The sequence below is a fragment of the Pelobates fuscus genome, chromosome 3 (genome assembly GCF_036172605.1).
Source record: "Pelobates fuscus isolate aPelFus1 chromosome 3, aPelFus1.pri, whole genome shotgun sequence".
Classification (NCBI taxonomy): Eukaryota; Metazoa; Chordata; class Amphibia; order Anura; family Pelobatidae; genus Pelobates; species Pelobates fuscus.
The window spans coordinates 42,486,683-42,512,783 of NC_086319.1; the positions used below are offsets into that span (position 1 = coordinate 42,486,683).

Genomic DNA, 26,101 nt, shown 5'->3' on the forward strand with positions numbered 1-26,101 from the left:
CCACAGAAGTTTAATTTGTATATTAAGCAACTTGCCTTACAAGTGTTGTTGCCCTTATTTAACAGAGCACAGATTTATATACATTTACTAACTTCAAGGACCACTCTAGGCACCCAGACCACTTCAGCTCAATGAAGTGGTCTGGGTGCCAGGTCCCTCTAGTTTTAACCCTGCCGTTAAAAACATAGTTTATAGAAACTGCTATGTTTACATTGAGGGTTAATACAGCCTCTAGTGACTGTCTCATTGACAGCCACTAGAGGCCGCTTCCACGATTCTCTCTGTGAAAATCAGTGCGAAGACGCTGACGTCCATAGGAAAGCATTGAGTAATGCTTTCCTGTGGGCGGTTTGAATCTGCGCGTGGCTTTTGCGGCGCATGTGCATTCGGCGCCGACGTCAGCATGAGGAGGAGAGTTCCCCGGCGCTGAAGAATGGTAAGTGGCTGAAGGGGTTTTAACCCCTTCAGCCCAGCGGGAGGGGGGCCATGAGGGTGGGGGGGACCTAAGGACTACATAGTGCCAGGAAAACGAGTTTGTTTTCCTGGCACTATAGTGCATTTAAACTTTTCCTTCTGCAAAGCCTGTTTTTACACATCCTGACTTATTTCTATTTAAACTACATACTTTTGTTGCTAGATAGGAACATAACAAATGACCCAAAACATTACATCCCTGACAACTTCCTTATTAGAAGGCCAAGTTTATTTTCCTCTAAAACATTTACAACTACTGTATCTGTTTTTAATAAAGGTAGTCCTCAACATTTGATTATATGCAGTGTTCCAATTACAAGACTAAATGTTGTTTGGCCTCTTTGTTTAATTTGCACTCATTTTGGGAAAGCACAGAGCAATATAAAGATGCAATATTTAGTTAAAGGGACACTCCAGGCACCCAGACCACTTCTGCCCATTGGAGTGGTCTGGATGCCAACTCCCACTACTCTTAACCCCGCAACTGTAATTATTTTTTCTAAACTGCAATAATTACATTGCAGGGTTAACTCCACCTCTAGTGGTTGTCTAGTAGAATTCAGTCTAGGAATACAGTCAGCAAAGTAGACAGCCACTAGAGGGCACTTCCTTGTCCACAGCACAGAAAACCCGTGCTAGAGTGTCGCTGGACATCCTCACGCTGTGTGAGGACCTCCAGCATCGCTCATTTCCCCCATGGGAAAGCATTGAAATGCATTTTCAATGCTTTCCTATGGGGAGCACTAATGCGCATTGCGCGGCATTAGGTCTCCCCGGCAGGTGGGTGGGATCAGTCTTGCCCACCGGCTCACTCAATCAGAGGGAAGAGCGGCGCGGAGGAAGAAGCAGCGACATGGGACATCGTCGCTGCCTCAGGAAAGTTACTGAAGGGGATTGGGTGGGTGGGCGGGAGAGGAAACCTGCAGTGCCAGGAAAACGGATTGTTTTCCTGGCACTGGAGTTTCCCTTTAAGCATGGGTAGTTCAGGGTGGCCAAAAGAAATTGTGACTGCAATGGTTCTTTGTTGTCCTGAAGACTGTTGTGTAGCAGCTGGGATTTTCTCTTTTTCCCACCCCTGCTCTTAGCCAACAATGTTGTATTATAGTTGGTAGAATAACACAATTTTTACTTGGTAAATTTTATTCTCCCTCTGGGTGGGATATTTTTGTGCTTTAGGACTCTGTGAGCCTTATGTTGCAAATATTGTTTATAAGTGATGATTCCTAATTTGGTCTTTAGAACAGCAAACTTTCACCCAGTATCTTAGTTGTGTCAGTTTTATGGCAGTGGACAGCAGACTATCATGATTTTAAGCAACAGTCTGTATCAACCCTTATCACAGCAGGAATTATTTCCTGTAAGCATGGCTCTGATCCATATTTAGATGCCTCAGCATTACTGTTGACAAATCGTTAGTCGCTTAGTAAGATCGCTGTTAATAAGACTAGCAACACTGACTGTGGAAAGAGAGGTGATGTAAAGAAAGGTTAGCAGAATGGCTAGTAGTATTGAAGGATTCAAAGTCTAGGAATACAGTGAGCAAAGTCAACAACTATTTTTCATAGTAATGATTTCCCACAATTAGTTCTCAACTAATAAGCGACTAGAATAAGCAGGAATTGCTTTTTTAAAGTATCTTTCAGTCTCCACTTTAGGTGCCATGAATACACTGAAGACTAACTTATTAGCCATTTGGGTAACTTTAGGCACCTGAATCACTTGGTTAACTTTTCCCTCTAGAGGAGTGGCCTGATTACACCTTCCAAATTAAAATGTAAGTTCCAACACCATAATAGTTTGGGTAGAGGCCATTCCCACCGAATATGAATTCCTTTCGGCTCACAAAAATGGGGTAAGGAAAGTTTTATAATCTACAAACATATTTTAGTGTCTCTTGTTACATCACTTGTTAACACCCTTTGCTTGGAACAGGTGCACTACAATTGTAAAACCAAAGCAACTACTCACAGTGAGTGGTATACTGTTATGGCTCTACCTTCTCCATGTATTGGAGACCACCCAGACACTGGGAGTTAAGTAATGAATGGATTTTGTAGATCAGTCAATGAGACTCATGTTGCCATCTTATGTCATTTAATCAAGCTGGGACACTGAAAATAGCCCTACTGTCCTAGATGAAAGTATTGAAATACATTTCTAGACCATTTTAGAGCTTTTTCTTTTAAAAATTCATTGCGGTTATGCATGGCTCTGGTTAATAGATTGTTATGCATATTTTGTGTTTATGCTTTTCAGTGCTTGTAGTTTGCGGACACCTTTGGTAGTTCACCCTTGATCTCTGGGGTGATGCATTGTTGTGTGTTCTACAATATGCTAGAGTATAACCAAATAATCAAAATAAAATTCTCATTTGTATTGTAAAACTTTTGGGGATGGTATAAAATACTATTTGTAAAGAAAAAGTGGAGAGTTTACTTGCAAATAGCAGTGAATTGTGTTTTTGAGTTCCAAGTCTATTAATAGAAGTAGATGACCTATATTTTATTTTTTTGCCAACTCCAGGTCATATCTTACGCCAGTTCGTGATGAAGAATCAGAGTCCCAAAGAAAAGCTAGATCCCGACAAGCCAGACAGTCCAGAAGATCAACACAGGTATGAGAATCTCATTTTGTGCGCGGTTTGCTTTCCATTTTTGCACACTTGTAAAATTTGTTGCCAATTTAAAGTGTTTTTGTGGACTTGCCATAATAATAAAACCTTAATGGCATCTGTACATCTTCTACTACTTGCGTGAAAGTATAACGCTGTCTAAGCAGGAACATGTGAGAACGCGGGGTCCTCCATAGACAGAGCCCCAACCAGCCATCGCTAGTGGTAACTCTGCCTTTTTGTCTAGCATAGGAAAAATGCGTAAAACAAATTAGTCCCTACTCTGCTCTATGACATCAAACTGTCTTTGAGCATTACATAATTTTATTTTATTGAAATGCTCATTTCTGGGGAGGGGGACAGAGGTGGCACAGCTGCTTTCAACTTTTTTTTTTTTTAGGGCTGCTGGCCTAGAATATTTAAATAAAATATATTTATAACAGACAAACTTTGTGCATGTATCCTGTCAACATGCATGTTGTTAGAATGGGATCATAATGTTGGAATATACAGGGCACGTACATTTTAGAGTGCTGTGTACACTGGTGGGAAGCAGGGAATCAAAGAAGAATGAAAGTGTTTAGGCAAATAGTTTTTTGGGGTTTTTTTTGTGAAAAAAAGAGTTGGTGTAACTAAGAACTTTAAGCTATTGAGTAGCCAATGGATTGCATAATTGATTTACATCTAGATAGACTATAGTTTTATTCCATGAGTTGCATACATTTAATCATAGCGGGCACGTAAAAAAAAAAATCTCCACTTTCAATGTGTTTAGGGTGTAACTTTAACGGATCTTCAAGAAGCTGAAAAAACAATTGGTAGAAGTCGCACGTCTCAAACTAGAGAGCAAGAAACTGAAGAAAAAGAGAAGCAAGATAAAGAAAAACAAGAAGATAAAAAAGAATCCGAAATTAAAAATGAGGACTATAGACCCAGATATTCCCGAAGTATAGAAGAGGTAAAAAAAAAAATGTCTGTCTTTACCTATAAATTGTGCTAAAATGTTTAAAGACATAAAAACATTAAGAGTTGCATCCAAAAAGTGTAGTGATCTGAATGTGGCAAACATGGAAACGGGGCTGAGTCACTGTGAATAGAATATTAATTTTAATATATAATCAGGGCACTATTTGGCATTTTTCATTTACTCTTCCTACTGTCTCTGGGTCTCTCTCTCTCAAATCTTTATCAACAGGTTATTTGGTTTCAGAGCCAAGTCAATGCATAGTTATGAATTAATTTTTAGAATGTTACACAATGACTTGGCACTTTATTTGCACTATCCTACACAGACTTGATTTTCCTATTACAAAAAGCCAAATCAAAACCAGCACCAGGTGTTTATGGACTTTGTGGCCATGATTTTTCCAGCCTTTCCATAAGAAGCATTATTACGTACTCGTGTTGCCTCAGTAGTACAATCCCTTTAGTTTTAGAATAGAATACCGTTTTTTGATCTATCTATATAGCTCTTTTTTTAAATATATGCTTAATTTTTTGTTTCTATATTTTGAACTTCAGTCATCACGATACAGTAGACCGCTGTCGTCAACCAGTACTACTTCTTCATCCACACCATTGTTGTCGTCCTCCAGTAGTTCTCTATACACATCAAGTCAACTGAACCGGCCAAATAGCCTAACTGGTATATCATCATCCTACTTAAACTTTTCAAGGATTTCAAAAGATTCTGAAAGAGGTAATAAGCAGAAAGGAATTATAAAATCACTTGTTCTGGTGTTTTTATTTAAGGTTCTTGACTGTCTCATGGTATAATATAGTGCCTCTATCTGCTATGCTTTAATGATCGTGATTAAATAGTTTATTTTGCAACATCCCTATTCATCCTGTGATAACATACTTTATTAAATATTGACAACTAGGCAAAGCAGATGTTAGGACAAGATAATCAGACCTAAATGGGAATAAGGAGAGCAAATTAGTTTTAACGGAGAGGGCCTGATGAGGTCTGTTTGAAAGGAGCCTTTCCAAATATTAAGTCCCATAATTTTCTGTACATACGTTTGTTTTTTTTGCCTCAAAAAATAACCCCAAACATTTATGTAGATGATTTTTTTTTTTTTTTTAAAGTTTTTTTTATTACAAAAGTTCTGATTAAAGAGGCATTATAGGGTCAGGAACACAAACATGTGTTCCTGACCCTAAAGGGTTAAAACCTCAATCTAGCCCCCCAGATCCCTCATGCCTCCATAAATATAGCAATATCTTACTTGTATTCAAGCCTGAAGCTGTACCTCTGCATGCGGTTTGTCTCAGACTAGCAAGCTGTCTGCTGACATCATGAGAAGTTGTTGCCTGAGCCAATCACAATGCTTCCCCATAGGATTGGCTGAGACTGTCAAGGAGGCAGATCAGGGGCACAGCCAGATCAATTCCAACACAGCCCTGGCCAATCAGCATCTCCTCATAGAGATGAATTGAATCAATGAATCTCTGAGGAAAGTTCAGTGTCTGCATGCAGAGGGAGGAGACACTGAATGTTTGGATGCATTTTAGGCAGCCATGACCAAGGAAGGATCTCTAACAGCCATCTAAGGAGTGGTCAGTGAAGTGATCACTAGGCTGTAATGTTAACACTGCATTTTCTCTGAAAAGACCTGGTTTACAGCAAAAAGCCTGAAGGTAATGATTCTACTCACCAGAACAAATTCAATAAGCTGTAGTTGTTTTGGTGACTATACTGTCCCTTTAAGATATGTATTAATGTTGGGAAGTACATTTACTAAATATTCAGAGTCTCTTCTGTATTTCATTGCTTGTCTTTTCTAATGCTAATAATAGATGGCGAAAAGAAAGAAGATGAAAGAGACTCTGAAGATAAATCTCAGTCCAAATCCATACGAGAAAGACGGCGACCTAGAGAAAAAAGGAGGTCTACGGGAGTGTCTTATTGGACCCAAGATGTGAGTGTTGGATATATATCTTAATCGTTTTTATGCTAATGTGAAAGTTGTTATACAACGCCCTCGTTTTAATGGAATGTAGTTCCTACTATGCATTATTTCACCTATATCTCAGGAATGATGTCATCACATAATTATAAGGGTTATCATCCCCACAGCAACTACCCTCTTACCACCGCCTTGCTGCAATGGTAGAGGCAGCATCATGGGTGACTTTCCGTACTTGTTCCATATTCCCACCACAGGGCCATTGTAGATGTAAATTATATATAGTAATACATTGAAGACTTATCTTCTTTTAAACATGCATGTGCGTCTTGTAAATAAAGTTTTACAAACTATGTCTGCTACTGTTATCCTTGGTAGACTGAATCCTCAGTTTCATCTTGACTTTTCTGTTTTATAGAGTGATGAAAACGAGCAAGATCATCAATCTGACACAGATGAGGGTACAAATAAAAAAGACAGTCAAGTAAGTGTGTGTGTTTTATTTATTTTTTGTAGTTGATGTAGTGGGATTTTCAACTCCACATAATTGCAAAGTCCATATACTGCTTTTTCAATTCCTCCTGCATAACAGGGAGACTCAAAGGTAAATTTACTGTGCATCCAAAATTATATTTCTGCTTTTTGACTACTTTATGAGCATGTCTGAATTACAGGATAATTTAATTTTTTTTATTTTTTTTTTCTGTAAAAGATTTTAACAAGATGTTTTAGAACAAAGCTTTTACAAGCATGAGGTAGATCTTTAAATTTAGAAGCTACCCATAGTGATTGATTTGGAACGTTGTAGTAGCTGAAACAAAAAGAGCCAGCACTGTAGTGTTAGGAATAGATATTTGTGTTCTTAACACTATAGTGTTCCTTTAGTATTTGGTAGTCCAGAACCTATATATGTCAGATGGAAAACTTTTACAATAGTAGGACATGGCATAATCAATGAGTCTGGTGTTTTCCTGATTAACAATCTACATCCAAGGTTCTCCTACATTCCAGCAAACTCCTTTTTAATAAGACCTTAAAGAGACCATGTGAAATCCCAGTCTTATTGCACATAGCCATCACTCAGTCAAACCAGAGAGGAGACCCAAAAGAATTTCCATGCCACATTTGCCATGAAATTTTAAAAACTGCTTGATCCTCTAATGCAGGGGTTCTCAACCTTGTCCTCAAGGACCCCCCACCAGTCCAGGGTTTAGAGATTACCTGGGTGTGTCTAAGGTGTTTAAAAAAAAAAAAAAAAAAAACACCTTAGAGTCTAAGGTGTTTTTTTCCCCCTTTTTCTAAACACCTTAGACACACCCAGGTAATCCCCAAATCCTGGACTGGTAGGGGGTCCTGAGGACTGGGTTGAGAACCTCAATGATGAGGAGCCACAGACTCACATTCATATTTTGCACTGTTCGGTCAATGTTGTGTGTTCCATTACATTTTCTGTTTGTAATTGTGTTACTTTTCTCCTCTTTCTAGGTGGATAGCTTTATATCAAGGTAAGCCATAACTTGTAAATTACCCATTATCCGCTGTTGTTTTTCTCTAGTTTTTAAGTTAACTTTAAAGCTTAGAATAACTTAAACGGATTCTAAGCAAAATGTCTTCTACAGCAAATGGTCTGCTGTAATCCAACAAGGTTAAAAATGTGACCGGCTCCCATTGTATGTTGTGTGTCCACTACCAAACTTCATTCTTCACATAGAAATGGTTAATGGGCTCATGTAAATTCATGGTACAGAGCCCCTGTCTAAACCCTTGGCATTATGGTTAATCCTGCTCTGGGTCTAGCAGGTAGTTATGTGGTCTTGTTAAGTTTAAGATTTTTTTTTTTTTATGTACAGGTTCACCAGTGGGTCTTCAAGTTCCATTAGTGACCGCTATGACTCAATCATTGGCCAATCAGGACCTTCTAGTTACTTAGAATCCAGAAGACTTTATCATAGTAGACCAGAGAAGGAAGACTCCACAGATTTTAAAAAGGTAAAACTGACTTGAATTTTATGTTTCATAGTAACTGTAATTTTTCATAACAAGCAAGACTCTAAATTTGAATACAATTTGCAGTCGGATGACACACTGCTTACTTTCCTGCGTTATAAGCAAATAAGAATGGATGATGGGAGAGGAGGATTCAGTTAATATTTTGACTTTAATATTTGCAGTAGATTTTGAGCAGTTTTTTGAGGTGCAGTGCATTTTGTAAACTGTTATTTTGTCCCCCAATAGCTCTATGAACAAATCATAGCAGAAAATGAAAAATTAAAGGCCCAGTTGCATGACACCAACTTGGAACTGACGGAGCTCAAGTTACAGCTAGAAAAAGCAACTCAGGTTTGATCATTTCCACCTATTTTCAATTTATGGATACATTAATTTGTCACTGTATATGGACCGGCATCTGGTTTTCTAATGTTTCTCATTGTTGTGTAGGTTGAAAAAAAAAAAAAAAAGACTAGAGTCCAAGTTAAACCTTGCAACCCATTATTTTATGATGTTGATGCAAAAGGTTACTGAGGAGGGTGTTTCTCTCGCACATCTTCCATTGCACGCTATTAAATCATTTGTGCTAGTTCTTTTAAAGGGGAACATCCCTCTCCAACTTTTATGCATTGTATTTTTTCTTTGTTTCAAATGCATTTGAAAATACAAATTTTAAATGTCTATAGGTAAATTTGTATTAATGACATTGAAGGATGAAGCAGCTCACTCAAGCAAACCGAAAACACCCAATGTCATGATGCACTAATAGCATCATTTCGTTTTTTGTAACTAATGCAGCCAGACACCAGGTCTGCTATTTGCTCAAAAAAGTGCAGTGTATGGCACTCAAAATGTCTACTACTCCTAATCTACTAGACAGGTTACTTGCCACTACAAACATGAAGGGTTCATTGCACGGTCATCCAGGGTGAATTTTTACTCGTCAGTGCTAAATTTTTACTTGCCAATGGCTAGTTGCAAGTGTAAATTTTGAGCCCTGAAGAGGGCATCCCATGTCACAAGTTATAGGTGTTGTTCAAGGTTTTATATACTGGTGTAATTTCAAGGGATGGATAGTTCCTCTTTAAAGGGACTCTATAGTCACCATATAAAAGCAAGAAAGACAGGTCCCCCAGCCTTCCTTCTTGCTTTTATATGTACTTTCATTCATTAAAAAAAAATGTCGAGGTGTTTTTATATTAAAAACTTACCTCCGTTCCAGCACCGAGCTCCCCGCTAGGCCGCGCCCCCTTTTTCGTCAAAATGACGAAATCGCGGGGCCCAATGGGACGGCTTCGCGCTGCACCAATCGCGTTCTTCATAGAGCGGCATTGAATGCCGCCCTATGAAGAACCTGAGCGCTTTACCGCGCATGTGCGCGGAATGCGCGTTCGCGAGCTGAGCTGTCTGACTGACAGCTCAGCTCGCTTTCTAAAATTATCAATGAGGGGGGGGGACCTACTGCCCCCCCCTGGCCCCCACCCCTGAGCGGCGGGTGGGGGCCCTAAAATTATCAATGAGGGGGGGCCTACTGTCCCCCCCCCCCCCCCGGCCCCCACCCCTGTGCGGCGGGTGGGGGCCCTAAAATTATCAATAAGGGGGTGGACCTACTGTCCCCCCCGGCCCCCACCCCTGTGCGGCGGGTGGGGGCCCTAAAATTCTCAATGAGGGGGGGGACCTACTGTCCCCCCCGGCCCCCACCCCTGAGCGGTGGGTGGGGGCCCTGAGTGAGCTCCGCAGGGCGGGGGAAGGCTTATAAAGCCTTGCCCCGCCCTGCAATTAGGCTAAGAACACTCTGATTGGTGGGTTTAAGCCAATCAGAGTGCTCTTTGTCATTTTACAAGCGTGGGAAAGTTCTTTGTAATTTTCCCACGCTTGTAAAATGACACAGAGCACTGTGATTGGATGGATTTCAAGCCATCCAATCACAGTGCTCTGTGTCATTTTACACGCGTGGGAAAGTTCTTTGGAATTTTACCACACTGTGTAAAATGACAAAGAGCACTCTGATTGGCTTAAACCAGCCAATCAGAGTGTTCTTAGCCTAATTGCAGGGCGTGGCAAGGCTTTATAAGCCTTCCCCCGCCCTGCAGAGCTCAGTCTGCGCGGAGCCCTCCATGGGTGAAGATGGATTATTTTTTTGTGCGGTCGTTTTTTTTTTTTTTTTTTTTTTTTTAATTGCGTCGGTTATTATGGATTTTTATTTGGCCTTTTTTGGGGCTGAAGAAAGAAGATTTTAGAAGAAAGAAAACATCGAATGGTAAGTTTTTTTTTTTTTTTTTTGTTTGTTTTTTTTTTTTACAGGTTTTTAGTTAATGTTCCCCCCCTCATTATTTTTAGGGTGAGGGGGGTAGGTAGGGAGATATTTTTTTTTTTTGGGGTGGGGGGGGTGGGGGAGAGGGTTAACTAGGGTCCCCCCCTCCTTTGTATTTAGGGGTGGGGGCCGGGGGGGACAGTAGTTCCCCCCCCCTTATTGATAATTTTAGGGCCCCCACCCGCCGCACAGGGGTGGGGGCCGGGGGGGACAGTAGGTCCCCCCCCCCCCTATTGATCATTTTAGGGCCCCCACCCGCCGCACAGGGGTGGGGGGGGGGACAGTAGGTTCCCCCCCCCCCTTATTGATAATTTTAGGGCCCCCACCCGCCGCACAGGGGTGGGGGCCGGAGGGGGACAGTAGGTCCCCACCTCATTGATAATTTTAGGGCCCCCACCCGCCGCACAGGGGTGGGGGCCGGAGGGGGACAGTAGGTCCCCACCTCATTGATAATTTTAGGGCCCCCACCCGCCGCACAGGGGTGGGGGCCGGGGGGGGACAGTAGGTCCCCCCTCATTGATAATTTTAGGGCCCCCACCCGCCGCACAGCGGTGGGGGCCGGGGGGGGGGGGGAGGGAAAGGAGAGTAGGTCTCCCCCCCCAACCACTATTGGGGACAGTAAGCGTCCCTGTGGGTTCGGGCTTCAGCTGTCAGCTGAAGCCACGCCCACAGCAGTGCTGACAGGCTATCAGCACACAAAGCGCGTTCACAGTGCTTTGTGTGCTGATAGCCCGTCTGATGCATTCACCCAGAATGCATCGGACGAGAGGCCTTTTTAGGGCCTCTGAACTCGGAAGTCCCTCTGGTGGCCGTCTGATTGACTGCAACAAGAGATGTTCCCAGCTTCCAATGTAAACACTGCATTTTCTCAGAAAATACAGTGCTTACAAGAAAAAGGCTCCGGGTAGCTGTAGCACTCACCTGAACAACCTCATTAAGCTGAAGTTGTTCAGGTGACTATAGTGTCCCTTTAAGCACAATATTTCCCTCATGACAAAACGCAACATGTCTGTAAAGCGTGGCATGCAAGCACCAGGATGGTAGGTTGCTCGAGAGGACAGCAAATTAGGGGATGTGTATTTATGTGTGTGTGTGTGTGTGTGTATATATATATATATATATATATATATATATAACTATAATTTTTTTACATTTTTTTTCCCCCAAGTTAATTGAACTTTCTTTTGTATATGATTTCCACAAAGAATTAAAAACTATTCATATGTAATTCATGCTTTGAAAAAACATATTTGTTGCTTTTTATTTTTATTTTAGAGACAAGAGCGGTTTGCAGATAGATCTCTATTAGAAATTGAGAAAAGGGTAAGTTAACTGACATTGAAATGTAATACTTTAGTGTTATGGATGTACTGCGTGTGTGTGTGTGTTGATTTTGTCCTCTCAGTATGATTTCATACTTTCAACATCTCAAATATGTTTAGACCAACCTTTCGAAATTTTGAATGACACGTATGCAGCCAACAATTACTATAATGTGTGGCTTCAATTTATTTCAGATACACTCTAAGCACCAAGACCACTTTAAAGGGAAGGATGCATATTCTAAATGAATACATGAATGCTATATTTACCTTAGATTGTTAAAGGCACAGTGAAGTTAAAGAATTTGAATGTCCATATAAAGTGTTCAATATGACAAATGTACATTCCCAACTTAATTTCTTTGTAAAAGTCTCCAAGCACATCCATGAAGCAACATTAAATGGACATGCATCATTTTGAGACAACTATCTCATTCAAAAGCTTTTGTTTTAAATGAGGCAGTTGCCCCATTCTGCAAGCTTAAAGGGGCACTGTAGGCACCCAGACCACTTCAGCTAATTGAAGTGGTCTGGGTGCATTGTCCCTTTTGCACTTAAAGCTGCAATGTATAACATTGCAGTTCTAGAGAACATTACATTGCAGCTCTAAGTCTGCCCACAGTGGCTGTCTACTAGACAGCCACTAGAGGGCTTCCTGAATCGTAACAGACCTTTGGTCCAGTAAATGATGTTGTACATCCTCACGCTCTGCTCATGCTTTCCAAATGGGAGGTCTAAAGCGTGCAGCAAATTTGATGCGCATTAGAGCCCACTCGTCACGGGCCATCGGAGGGGGCAGGGCCAGGACCCAGCGCTGAGGGACATCGGCCCTTGGAATAGGTGAGTAAAGGGTTTTTAACCCTTTATTCACCCATGCGGGAGGCCCTGGGGCGGGAGTGGGAGAGAGCTATAGTGCCAGGAATACAGCTTTGTATTTATGGCACTATAGTATCCCTTTAAAAGTTAAATGTTCTATTTATCCTTTTTTTTTTTTTATTTTAATATATATTTGTCGACTTGTTGCTTATGCTATCCACACACACTCGGGGATCAGTGGGATGGGCTTCCTTGACAGACACCTGTGAGGTTGAAAGGTCTCTTTTCCTTGCAACATCCTGACAGGGGGAAGAGTCTGATTTATGTGATAAATGCAGATCAGGCACCAGTGTCTGTTTTCTCTCTGCTGCTGAACAATGATGCTGTTTCTGTCATTAGTGTACTGGTCTGTGAAATGGTTTGGTGAGGCTGAAGAAACTACTCCAGCTGAGAATCGTGCCCAATAATGCAATCTGACCAAGTTTGTGTATTACATCATTTTCGAAGTTTTTCTATGCTCTGCTTCCTGCTAGTCAAGTGATGCATGTCCTTTTAAATCACCTCTGCTAATTAAGTAGTTTATTTTATGGTGCCTGTAAATGATGTTTTCCACCTGCTGGCACCATAAAAAGGTGAAACAAAAGGTTTCAACCACAATCTAAACATATTCAATGTTGATTCAGATTGTGATTTAGTCTAGTACTACACTGAAATATTTTCTTTGATTTAAGAATTTTTTTGTTTCTAGAGAGTGTGTTTTATTTTTTATTTTAGTATATGATTGTGTTGCGCTCTGTGGATGCAGTCTTTCTGGGTTGTTACCTTTTTTTTCTCTCTAATATTTTGGCAAAATGTGCAGAATCTCTTTCTCCAAAATACTGATGTTGTGGTTCCCATGTAGTTGTATGGGAAAAGTATTCAACTAGATTTCTTCTAGACACAGCCCTGATAAAAACTTTTATTTTTTTTTACACTACTAATTCTTTTTAAGTAACACTCATTCTATAAATTGTTTTACTTCTATAATTTTTGCTATTAACAAGTGTTAAGATTCCATCTAGATTTCAATATAGAAGCCTGCTTTCTGGAGCTGTAAATACTCTTGTAGTTTAACAATTAATATATAATGTATCATAACTGCTTTGTATCTGAAGGTAACCTGCGAGACCCAGTACCTTCCTCCTGGTATGACTGACTGACCCTCTTCAGTGCAGTTTGCTGTGTATAACCTCACATTCTCCATAGAGCATGCAATGTAATACATACATGAGCTGCTATACTGATCACCATTAACAAACCAATGAAGAAGTGTGCATTCGTTTACTTTTCTACTGCAAACTGGTTGAACGTATTCTAGGTCTTTCCTTGTTAGATTTGGTTTAGGTTTTTCCACATTAATGCTTTGCTGCTCACTATCTGCATTTGGCAGCATATAGCTAGAGCTGCACAAAAATTTGCAATCATTACGTTTTTTTTCAAGTATCTATAAGTATGCGTTCAAATAATCTGTATAGCTATAGTCACTTTTTCATACCACGTGTGCTGTCTGTATAGAATGTTTAAAGTACTGCGGAATGTTGGCTCTACAAAAAAGGGCTTATTTCTGATATTTGTTCCAAATATGCTTGTTGAGTTAGAGAATCACATGCTGCCACAGCTTTTAAGATGAGTTTTTGTTGGCAAATTAGGTTTTCTTCACAAATTTAAGCAAAATGATGTGCAATATTATATGCAGTAATTGGTATTATTCTTAAATTTAGGAAAGACGAGCCCTGGAGAGACGGATATCTGAAATGGAAGAAGAACTTAAAGTGAGTAGTTCCCAATTTTATCAGTCATTCTGACATCTATGTAATATAGTTCAAAACATGGCAATTGATGTAGGCATGAAAAATTGATATTTTAGAGTACATTATTTGTGTGCATTGAACTACAGGTTTGTTACATAAAATGAATATTCCGAGCTGGATATACAAGTTGTATGTAGGTCAATGTGTGCTTTGTTTCACATGTGATGATTTTAATCCATCCAGTTATATACATGCTGTATTATGTTAACTTTCATAATTATCTCTGATGTAAACATTGTTTTGCCTATATACATATGCATATATATATTTATTACGCAGATATGTGGTAAAATGTTAAAGAATAAAATAAATTACAGGCGTGTACTATTCTTAACAAGCATTGGCTGTTGAAAAGTCTTCTCAGTTTAGGAAGCCTCCTGGTCTATGGTGTATAAAGATTACACTATGTCTAAGCAAATGTAACCGATGAAGAGCTGGAGCTAAGTGACTCTAGAACTTATACTGTGTGTAGAACTGCTTTCTAAGACTGACAAACCATGCATTCTAACTTGCTAGAAGATTTAAAAGTTCCATATTGTTATTTCTGTGGACTTGCTGTCAGACTCTAAAATGTTTTTGTACATCAGCTTTCTAAAGTGCAGAATATACGGAATTGTTTTTAACACACTAGTGATATTACTTTTCAGTGTCCGTGTGTTTACTTCAGTAATATCTTTGCTTTTCTTTATTTTTTTAACTAAATGCAGATATTGACAATAGTTTACATTGCTTTGAGCAAGTTTTACACAGTAAAAGTTTCAATAAACTGTTAAGACTCACAAGTTGTGCCTGCTTACAGTTGACATAAATTTATTCTAAATAGAACGCAAAATGTTTTTGTGTTTTTTTTCTATCGCAAATCTCTTACTGCACACTCAAATTACTGTTATTGGATTGGTCACAATGGACAAAAACCTTGAACAGTATAATACAAAGAAATATATAGAAAATGTGCTATCACCAAGAGTGTACCTCACTCACTCAACTAAAATATATAAAGAAATGACAAATTAGCTGATATAGCTGCAAAGGCCACAGGAGCTAAAAGGTGGGATAGCACATACAATATGACAGATGCAAACAATTATACAACCTGTATAACAAGACGTGGTCTTGAACAAATAAGAAGTACTGATGGTCTGCGCTTATCTCCCCTTAGGGGTATCTGCCTGCAGGAACGGCAAAACTCTTCAAGTCGAAATCCTCAAAAGGATAGAAGAATATATGCATAGAGTAGCACTGTTAAAATTTAAAATAAATTTATTTCACTGATTGCACTTACATTCAGGCAACAACCAGCAGGCACATCTCCACTAACAAGTGGAACAAGATGATAAATGAACCTGTGCAGAAGATGGAACAGCTGGTCACAAACCACTAAGTGCCGAAAATAATAAAACAAATACAATCGTAAAATAAAATAAGAACAACATGTCCTTCAAATACTCAATCCAACGCGTTTCGTCATTGCTGACTTCCTCAGGGATATGAGTGTAGTCTAAAAAAACAGTTCTTTATGTATCCTTAGATGCCGGTGTTTCTCATCAGACAATCAAATTTCCCGCGGTGTTGAAAGTTTCTGGGGTCTGACGTCAATCATATCTCATTGAGTGAGAGGTCTTAGTAGGCAGCAATGAAAACGCTGCCTTTTCTCTTACATTCTCTCTGAAAAGGCAGCGTTTACATTGAAAAGGTTAAAGGGACAGGCTATACACACCAGAACCACTACATTAATCTGTAGTGGTTCTGGTGACTATAGTGTCCCTTTAAAAAACAAAAACAAAAAAAACTGGCTTCTAACTTTTTTAGCTGGCTCTTAGATTCCAAACAAATTTGTCAAGCCCCGGTGTAGTCATGCCAGCAGATCTGATCCCACCAATCTCTCATTAGTTGAGTCACAGTGCCTACTTTTCAATCAGGAAAACATTCTGTTAATGGGAAGGTTGACTAAGGGTGTGATTTATGCTGTAGAAAGCAGATATTTGAATGTGGAAGAAAACATGCATGTTAGACTAAAAACAATCAAATGCACTATTGATGACTACAGTGTTCTTTTAAAGGGTCCATGCATCATAGCCACTACTGTAATGTTTAATGCTGAGAGTAGCCTGCTGAGAGTAGTTCGGCGATAATGGGGCAAACCGTTTTTAGCCACAGGTCCCCACCAGTCTCCGAGGCTGCTATCCAGCGGTGTCTCTCTCGGCAGGAGCTGTAAGCTGATCTAGTCTCCATCCATTGGCCGAGAGCATTAGCTGACCACTTTCAGCCAGCGGCTGCAATTCCGTGCTTTTGTATATGCACATAAGTGGTATAAGCAAGCCTAGGCTAGTTCTGTGCTGTCTTATGACACCCCTATGTTATGAGGTTACACCTCCGGGTGCAGAGAGTTTAAACTCTGAATGTGCGGCGTTTCAGTAAGAAACACATGTAAAGGCTCCATGACCACTTCAAATCACTGAATTGGTCATTGTGCTTGGAGAATCCCGTAATTACAAAAAAGTGTTTGCTCTTAGTACTTTTAACCAAACCGCAACTAGATATATCTTGTGTACATATACACCACTTCTAACACCATGTTTGTTAAATTTGCTTTTGGCATTTGTATCATGTGAATGTGCTGCAACAATTCATTCTTAAAACATATTGTATAAATGGTTACTAGTTTCCTTCATTCATGCACAGTTCCTGTTGCTTTCTCCTATACGTAATGGCAATAACTACAGAGATACAAAACGTCACACTCCAAACGGGTTATTCTACTTGATTTGTTTGTGGTTCAGAGTCAGTGTCTCTCTCCATCGTTTGTATTCCAGAATTAACCCATTTAGCAGAACTTTGGTAGACATATCTCCCATTATGTATTTAGCCCTCATAAGTCTTGTCCTTCAGATGGTTTAGTTGATCATGTTTTCTTCAAGGTAATTTAGTATTAATGTTTTCAAAATTTTCCAATAATCCAGGTATTCAGAACATAACTTGGATGATCCTGAAACCCTTAGGATGGTTTGGGGATCACTGTTTTAGGCAACGAGGCATATGCGAATTGTGCTAAAAGTACAAACCCTCCAGAACTAGAATTCAGACAGTGTTTTGTTTTTTGTTTCCACAAAAAATGGTGTCGCCTTTTTATACTCAGTCTAGATTTACATATCAGGGGAGTATATCTGCATAGTGCTTCATTGGTCTTCCAATAACAAAAGGCCTTGATGTGTGAAATTAGTGCGTGGTTAATTGACGTTTTTTTATACTAGTTTCTGGATAAAGTTAAAAATAAAAATACCGTAATGCTTTTCCGAACCTTCCTTTATTTATTTATTTATTTATTTATGTGTGTATTTATTTGGGGGGGGGGGGGGGAAGGAATGGAGTAGTTTTCATGTTTCATGTGCTGGGTTACAACTGAAATAAAGTGTGTTTTGTGTGTTTTTACATTTGATTTGTTCTGTGTTTAAACTGCTTTCTTTCCAACTTAAATCGGTTTTATCCATTTAATGTCTGTTCTGGTCCTTGCAGAACCTACATCAAGTAAAGCAGATACAAACTTTGACACAGTTAAATGAGCGGCTGATTGCTGAGAATAGGGCTTTGACCAGAGTTGTTGGCAAACTCTCAGAGTCCTGTAGACAACTACCGTTTGTGGACTTTTAATTTCCTCTCCGTTTCTTCTTCTCTGACTAGACAGGCAGGTGTTTTGATTTTTGGTATGAACTTTGCTATTTTTACATCTGCAGCCTGGGGATTTGCTTGTCAATTAAAGTGTGGCTTTGCATGCGGTGCTTGATGTTTGAAATAGTGATCCCCAGTGCAAACGCCTATCCGATAAGGAGGTGCTTTCCAGTGCTGAAGTAAATCTGAAGGCAGCTTGTTCTAACTTACGATTAGAAGGGAGCACCATTCTTTCTGCTAGCCAGAGATTTTTCCTTATTTAGTATCCTTTTCAACAGTGTGCCATGCTGCCGACTCTGTCAGTTGTAGGACCAACGCCCATATTTGTATTTAATATATTTTTCTGACTTCAGAAATCAGTCACTACATTAGATAGTTTACAATAAATTCCTGAATGCATTAATTCGAAAAAAGCATGTTTTGTTTTATTTTTTCTGTTTAATACTTTAGCACTTCACTAGCACTAGACCTAGAATTGTGTAAAATGTTACAACTCATCCAGAAAGAATAGCTGACCTTTTCCCTGGTAAAATGCGCAGTTGTATGTATTAGCGGTTTCTTTCATAACTTTGACCTGGGATGTGTGATCATACTTATATCCTTGTTTTGTACACTAGCAGGTTTAGTCCTCTCCTAAAGGAACACTCCAATGTTAAAAATAAATATTTTTAATTTTAGTGTTCCTATATTTCTTTAGAATGTCTTTTTGCAGCAGCAACTCCGCCTTCCTTAAGATTGTGTTTTTGGTTTTTTAAATGTATTTATTTTTAATCCCCGACATGGGCAAGTTGCGGGTTTGCAGAGGGACTGGGGGTCGCATCCTTGAATGGAAAGGGTCTGTGAGGTCTCTGTACAGATAGACTGCTGACTGTGGGGATCGCTATCACCGCATTCAAAGCTGTTCCTGGTTCACTTATGCATGGGTATAAAACAGGTTCTATGTAGGATCCCATATAACGGCAGGATTTTACATTGATCTCGCATATATACAACAAGGTGCCATAGGCAATTGGGGTCCGGGGAGGCTGCCTGTCTCCTCCTCCACCTTGTCCTCCCTCCCTCACTCACTTGCTAGTTCTGGCTGTCAGAGCATTGCTACAGTTTTACTTGGAGAGGCAACACTCACACTTGGCAGTAGCAGACAGACAGACAGCCTCCACACACCACTGGTCCACCAAGAAATGTAATGTCCCCTGTCGTGGCCAAAGGTAAGTGCAGGGAGTGGAAACACAAATTAAAGAAAAATAAACCCATCCCCTCCTTCCCTCCCAGAACACAGCCCTATCTCTGCCCACTAAACACACACACTGCATAAACACACACACACACTGCATACTGTAGGAACACACATCACCTACTGCAGCTCTAATGACAAAACTGAGGCAGAAATACTTGAGTTGGAGATTTTTTTCAGATCTGCAATTTTTCTCCTGTGTTTTGCCTGTTTTGAAATTAATTTGTGAAAATTCAGAGTTTGGAAACTACCTGTGTCCATGCCAAAGGCTCCAAATGTTCCAATTGAAATTATTTTGTCTCGGCGACAGGTAGATTATTTTATATCCACACTCCTCATCATCATTCTTTTTCTGTGATACTGCATATGCTTTAAATTTTGGGATTTTTTTTTTTTTTTTTTCTTTTCACCTCTGCACTTTTGTACCTTATGTTTCAGTACACGAGACTATAAACAAAATGCATCTTGGCTTACAATTCTTGAGACTGTCATGATTGAAAGTACTCTGAATGAGATAAATCTTAGGGGTTGGTGGATGTGCAATGTCCCAAATGAAAAAAGAACCAGATTTAGACAATAATCACCATAGCTATTTAGTTCACTCTGAATGGCTGTTGTTTACTGCTAGTCCTCGGGGTCATTACTATTTCCACCCAACCATTTATTATATATGAAATCTGGGCTTCTGCAACTAATGCCTATCCTCTCCTTTGCTGCCCAGAGCAGACTTTAATGCTGAGCATGGCCCAATCAAATGCGTTTGATTGGACTTCTATCTGCACGATAAGTCAGTCAAATCTGCTGGCAAGGCTACATGAAGAGATAACACATTGCAAGCAGTTAGGCTGTGCACATTGGACTCCCTTTACTTGCAGATGAGTCAGTGAAAAGGCTGTGTCACTATGCTGTTGTCTGTTCGAATGTCTATTGTAAAAATTGCACAAACCATCTCAGAAATCTCATTCCTTGCTGGCTGATTGACAGCTGCCGGAGGTGGAGTTACACACCATCAGAAATATTAGAGTAACTCTATATGTGGAGCATTCCAATTAGAAACGTATACAGAATCCTTGCCACATAATGACTTTAACAAGCGGAGTTGATAATTGTGCTTAAAGAAAAACTTTAATTGGAGACCTAGTTGAGAGTTGCACCCAGGCTGAGTGCCAGATCTTGGTTTAAAGACACACACACACACACTTTAAAGTATATCTTACCAATATATCCATTTGCAATATTGTTCTATAGATATCCTCACAAGTGCATCTGTCAAGTGAATATTGATAAGCCATACCAAACAAATCCTGTAATAGCTAAAATTAGACTTAGACTTTATCTAAGCTATTGGCAGAGCACCAAATAAAATCTCACTCACTCATTCTTTGCAGCATTTATTAGTGCATATAATTAAATGATTCAAAATGGTTTCATCATCACATTTTCATTAATGCTCCAAGTTATTGAAAAATGTAACAAACACGGAAGTCTAGAATAGCCTAAAAAGATGGCCTCTTAAAGGGTGAATATGGGGTAAAATTATAATGCAGTAAATAGCACTTAAAATAAAAAGCCCCAACTTACTGTGTGTATTTGCTATTGTTAAGTTGAACCTTTATTATGTGTCATTAGACAGATTTCATTCAGAAGAGCATATCTTCACAATTGCAGGAGCGATTATTTTAAAAAATGCAACAAATTTTGCTGCTGATTCTTGCTAAAACTGCTTTTTGGCTGTTTGCTGTGTACCTAGTACTACCATGTATATTTAAAAGTATGTTGACCATTTTGGAGCACTTTACAATTTTATTGCTAGTTTAATTGCAAGCTTTGCATGATGTGAGAATCTAATATGAAACATGGAAAATGTAATGTTTGCTATTACTACAAATGCTGAGTGAAAGATGAAATGCCTTTAAGTTGTTATTTATAAATGTACCCACTCTATCCGTCTAGTTTGTAAGGTGTATATATATATGTGTTCTATATTTTACAGAGGAATGTCATTTAGATGAATATAAAAAATGCTTAGACACTCAAAGTACAATTTTCTTTAGAGTTTTTCAGTTCCCACGAATTATAGGCATTGGTAATAGATAGCATGATCTTAGTCTTAATCTTAAAGTAAGGTCTTTATTGTTACAAGGCTAGAATCACTGCACATCTTTAAAAAGCAAGATCCCATTTTATCAAATGACATAGCTTCACTATTTATTCATTATTGGCCAATCTTTGCACTTTGCTATTGATGATGTCTTCAGTAGGTAACTTATTTGACAGAAAATACAAGCTGCTCTAAAGCAAGTTAAATTAACCCCTTCACTACCAATCACTTTTTTTGTTGACAAAATATTAGCATAACCTTTATTTTAAACAAGGGATTCATAGCTAGCATATAAAAAACATCATGGTAAAGCAATTTTGTGTATATATTTTGTTGCAGACAAACCTAAAAATAAAAATGATGTAAAATGTAATTGTTTTCTTCCTCTTGTTCGTTTAGCCTCTAGAAAAATCATTTGGAAATTAAGAGTTTTAGACAGTATGCAGTGTCATTTATTTTTCAATATTTTAAACAGGCTCTGAAATGTTAGTATAAAGGCAAACATTAATTTTTCTTCCTCATATTAAGTATGACAAATAGATAAATTAAAACTGGTCAAATACCTTTCTTAATACGTATTTGCAATGTCTTTAAAGATATTGACTAGCAGTCCAGTGGAAAAAATGGCAACGGAATGTAAAAAGAATGTCTGCATTTGAGCATAATGCTCACAGACACCTTTAACTCATGATTTTATAATAAAGGGGGGGAATACAAATAGTGCAATGGTAAATGGAATCCATTCAGTCCTCTCTCCTCCCTGATTGTAGTGATATGACCCACTGAAACTTTCTGTACTGTTTGAAAGCATGGGAGGAGCATATATTTTCAGCACAGTTGCAGGCATTTCACCAGTGACTCATGGCCTATCCATTTGTTCCTCTACAAGCTTGGTAACCTTTCCTTCAGTATAAATGAGGGTGAGTGAGGTATTATGGACTAACTTCTATTCTTTAAAATACATAGTAAAGTAAGTAAAAATGTTTATACTCTTATGTTAGTAGAGTGGTTCAGTAGGATTACAAATGACTATACTCCCCTGTAGGTGCTGGCTTTACTTGTACATCTAGATTGCGGCAATGCTGGTCTCAACCTTTAGGGTACAAACTTTATCGATGAAAGAAGTTTGCAAAACATGGTTTAAAAACAAAACAAAAAAACATTTTGTTCACTCGCACTGACAAACTTGAATTTGTACTGCACAAGTATACTGTGGTTGTGCTTTGCGGCAGGACCGGTTTTACTTCTTAATGTAGTTTAGATCAAAGTGTGATTTTTCTTTAACTTGTAAAACTATTTCAGTGTTCATAAAATTACTGCAAAGGGTGTATTTTAAATTGCAAAACTTGCACATCTGAGAAATTAAAATGTAAAAGCATATTGTATACATATATCAATAATGCAAGCTTCAATTCAAAAATTTCATAATTGTCTCTTGTTTCCACAGATGCTACCTGACCTTAAAGCAGACAACCAGAGGCTAAAGGATGAAAATGGGGCCTTAATCAGAGTTATCAGCAAACTTTCCAAATAATCTGAGGTTTTACTGCAGCAGCGATTTTATTGGCATTGCACATTGTAACTCCAGTGGAACACAGTGTGGCTGACACTGGATGTTGAAGCTTAGGGGCATGAGATTGGATGTTGAGGCATAAGGGGGGATTATTCCTTGGCAAGTGTAACTATCAGAAAATCCTGCCAAACAACCTCTTACCTGCCCCCTTCCTCCCTGTTTTTGTACAAAAAGACAACAAAAAACAAGTTTTGTATTAAAGCGCAGCTGATGGGGAGAGAAAATGACTATGAATTCTTGTTTACAGTTATAAGGTGCAAGGAAAGTGTTCAAGGCCAGACGCCTCCGATATTTAACCAGTAAGCCTTAGTTGTACATACGCCTTTTGCAATCAGAGAGCTTTCTGCTACCACAGAAGACAGTTACAACACAGATTTTGTTGTGCCACACACATCCATTTCCTTCCCACTTTTAGATCTTTTTTTTTCTGTTCCTATTTTAACTTTGAGTGTGCCAGTGTTTTTTTTTTTTTTTTGTTTTTGTTTTTTTTAATATAAATACACTGCAGATACTGCTTACTGATTTGTTGTTGCGCTGCATAGACATTTTGCTTGCTTTAACACCAGCTCCTCATTGTGACCTTTGGCTGCCCAGAGCATAACCCGGGGGGCATTTGCATTCATTGTTTGTGCAATATGCATTTATATCATGAAACTGAAAGCTAGCACTGGTTTTCTTTTGTTTTGTTTTTCCTCCTAGCCATCACTTTTTCTTTAACAAAAAAAACAAAGTTTATACAATATGCTATAATTTCCACACACTTTTTTTTTTTTTAGCAGGTACTGACTGTGTGTATGTATATATTATATATGTGTGCTTCTATATATAAATATATATAGATATTCTAGTCTGTGTCTATATATAAATATATATATGCTGATCCTGTATTGTTTCCAGACCACTGTGTGGCATGCTCAAATCATCCCTTTCTGCAACGTCTGTTACTTCAGGTTAGATTGTTCCTAAATAGTGATCTTAATAAAGCTCAGTAATTTTTATGGTATAATGTCTATTTTATGGAGGCGTGACTTTAGATATAATTGTAAAATATTCTGATTTTCGTTTTTTAAGTCACAATTATTAAAACGTATGTTACCGTTTCACTACATTTCATATTTCTTTTGAGTGCTGTCAAAAAAAAAAGGAAATTGTGCTAGCTATAGAGTGATGTCACTATGCTTGTTCCCAGCGCACTCTATAATGTATATGCACTGTTGCCATGTCAGAAGGCATGTAAATGAACACACCATCATATCTGTTTTCTACATTTCAGTGGCCTTTTTTTTGCAGAAAGTAACCAATATTATAAATGTATGAGTATACAGCTAAGTCAGGATTGTTTTTGTTATAGAACGCTTTTTATATTTTCACTGATCCATGAAGACTATGGCTTATTTACTGGCACATAAACTATCTAATCCACTGAAACAGCTCAACCATTAAAACAAAACTGTAAATTGTAAAGCTTGCAGCAGCTATTGTATTGTTGATTATAATGTATACTATATTAAATGTGAATTTTTACCCCTTCCATTTACAAAAAAAAAGGTCATTGTGATCAACTGCCTATTTTTATTTTATTTTTTTGTGGGTTTTTATTTTATTTTTTTCCTCTTTTGGCAATCCAAACTTGATGTTGTCATTCTTTTGGTTTATTAGTTTTCTGAAGATACAGTCTTGCTCGTACTGCCAAGCTCAGGATTTCTTGATAATTTTATTAAAGGTACAAAGATAGTCATTATGTTCTTTTGATTATGTATGTGGGGTGTCGGGGGTTTCAGTCAAAACTGTACTGCAAAATGAATTGCAGGTTTGTGGATCTGCAAGATAATGTGTGACGAAGAGAAATATTCTATGGATAATATTTGGAAAAGCATGGGTGTCTGTGAAGAAAGATTAAATATTTCTAATTTAGTATTTTATATCTAGGTTATTTATTCTTTATCGAAAACAGATTGGCTGCTGTGCTACATTGGTTTTTATTGGTAGTACAGAGCAGGCTTTGTATCTGCATGAAACTAGTTTAACCAAATTTTTTTTTGTTTTCCAAAAAAAATGTATTTTGACATATACAAATAAAAATGAATAAAACTATTTTCAATGTGTGCATCGCCATGTTAAGGGGTAATTGTATTGCAGCCTTTTCAACGTATGCATTGTTGGGCATTAAATATTGTTAGTAATCTGAAACGTTTCAGAAAAGGATGTCTGTGCACATTGCAATTGCATGTGTTTAGTTTGGGTGAAATTTTCCTATATTTACACTGCTTGTGAAATAAAGAAAATGGTGCAAAATAACTTTGAATTTTCCCATGCTCTTAACATAAGATGGACAACGCTTTAAAATTACAACTTTCAGGACTTTAGGATATTAGTCATGATAACAAAATAACGGCGCTTTTCTTTAAAAAAAAGTATTGAACCTACTACTGTTAGTAACAAAAGTTAGATTTTAAATCTTAAAGGAATATTATAGTCACCAGAACAACTACAGCTTATTGTATGTGTTCTGGTGAGTACTTTTTGCTGTAAACACTATCTTTTCAGATAAAATGCAGTATTTACATTACAATCTACTGATCCTCCATTGGCCACTCCTCGTGGCTACTAAAGGTGCTTCCTGGCATTTAGCGTCTTCACCCTCTGCATGGAGACACTAAACTTTCCTCATGGAGATGCATCAATCCAATGCATCACTATGAGGAGATGCTGATTGGTCAGGGCTATGTTTGGCTTGTGCTGGCTCTATCCCTGATCTGCCTCCTTGGCAGGATCAGCCAATCCAATGCTTTCCTGTGGGAAAGCATTCTGATTGTCTTTGAATAACAATTCTGATGATGTCAGCCAAGCAGGCACATCAGGAGCAGAGCCAGTAGATGCAGACTGGAATAAAAGTAAGATTTTACTATGTTTAGTGGGGCAAGGGGTGAGAGCCAGATTAGTGATATTAATACTACAGTTTCAGGAATACAGGTTTGTGTTTGTGACTTTATAGCAGGCTTACCCAAACTCCAGCCCTCCAGATGTTGCTGAACTACAACTCCCATGATTCTCAGCCTATTTCATTCATAGAATCATGGGAGTTGTAGTTCAGCAACATCTGGAGGGCTGGAGTTTGGGGAAGCCTGCTTTATAGTATTCCTTTAAGGTGACCAGGTCTTGGCAGGTTCACTTTAACATGTAACAACTCATGACCGTAAGTATATAATTTATTCCGCTTGTGGACACTTCCTCAAACT

General features: G+C 38.6%; 1 protein-coding gene across 5 annotated transcripts in view; it reads left to right on the plus strand.

Moving 5' to 3' along the window:
* Positions 1-25,160, plus strand: part of PPP1R12A (protein phosphatase 1 regulatory subunit 12A) — a 90,653-nt gene extending 65,493 nt beyond the window's left edge. For 3 of the 5 annotated variants that reach the window (XM_063446962.1, XM_063446965.1, XM_063446964.1), the window contains 12 exons: positions 2,998-3,088; positions 3,861-4,043; positions 4,607-4,784; positions 5,888-6,009; positions 6,416-6,481; positions 7,483-7,502; positions 7,848-7,986; positions 8,233-8,337; positions 11,576-11,623; positions 14,199-14,249; positions 17,802-17,970; positions 22,737-22,823. In XM_063446962.1, coding sequence (XP_063303032.1) covers positions 2,998-3,088; positions 3,861-4,043; positions 4,607-4,784; positions 5,888-6,009; positions 6,416-6,481; positions 7,483-7,502; positions 7,848-7,986; positions 8,233-8,337; positions 11,576-11,623; positions 14,199-14,249; positions 17,802-17,936 — 1,138 coding nt within the window. In that variant the 3' untranslated portion in view covers positions 17,937-17,970; positions 22,737-22,823. Of the gene's footprint in view, positions 1-2,997; positions 3,089-3,860; positions 4,044-4,606; positions 4,785-5,887; positions 6,010-6,415; positions 6,482-7,482; positions 7,503-7,847; positions 7,987-8,232; positions 8,338-11,575; positions 11,624-14,198; positions 14,250-17,801; positions 17,971-22,736 lie in introns of all 5 variants that reach the window. The other 2 variants (XM_063446963.1, XM_063446966.1) reach the window with 1 other exon arrangement.
* The last annotated feature ends 941 nt before the right edge of the window (positions 25,161-26,101 follow it).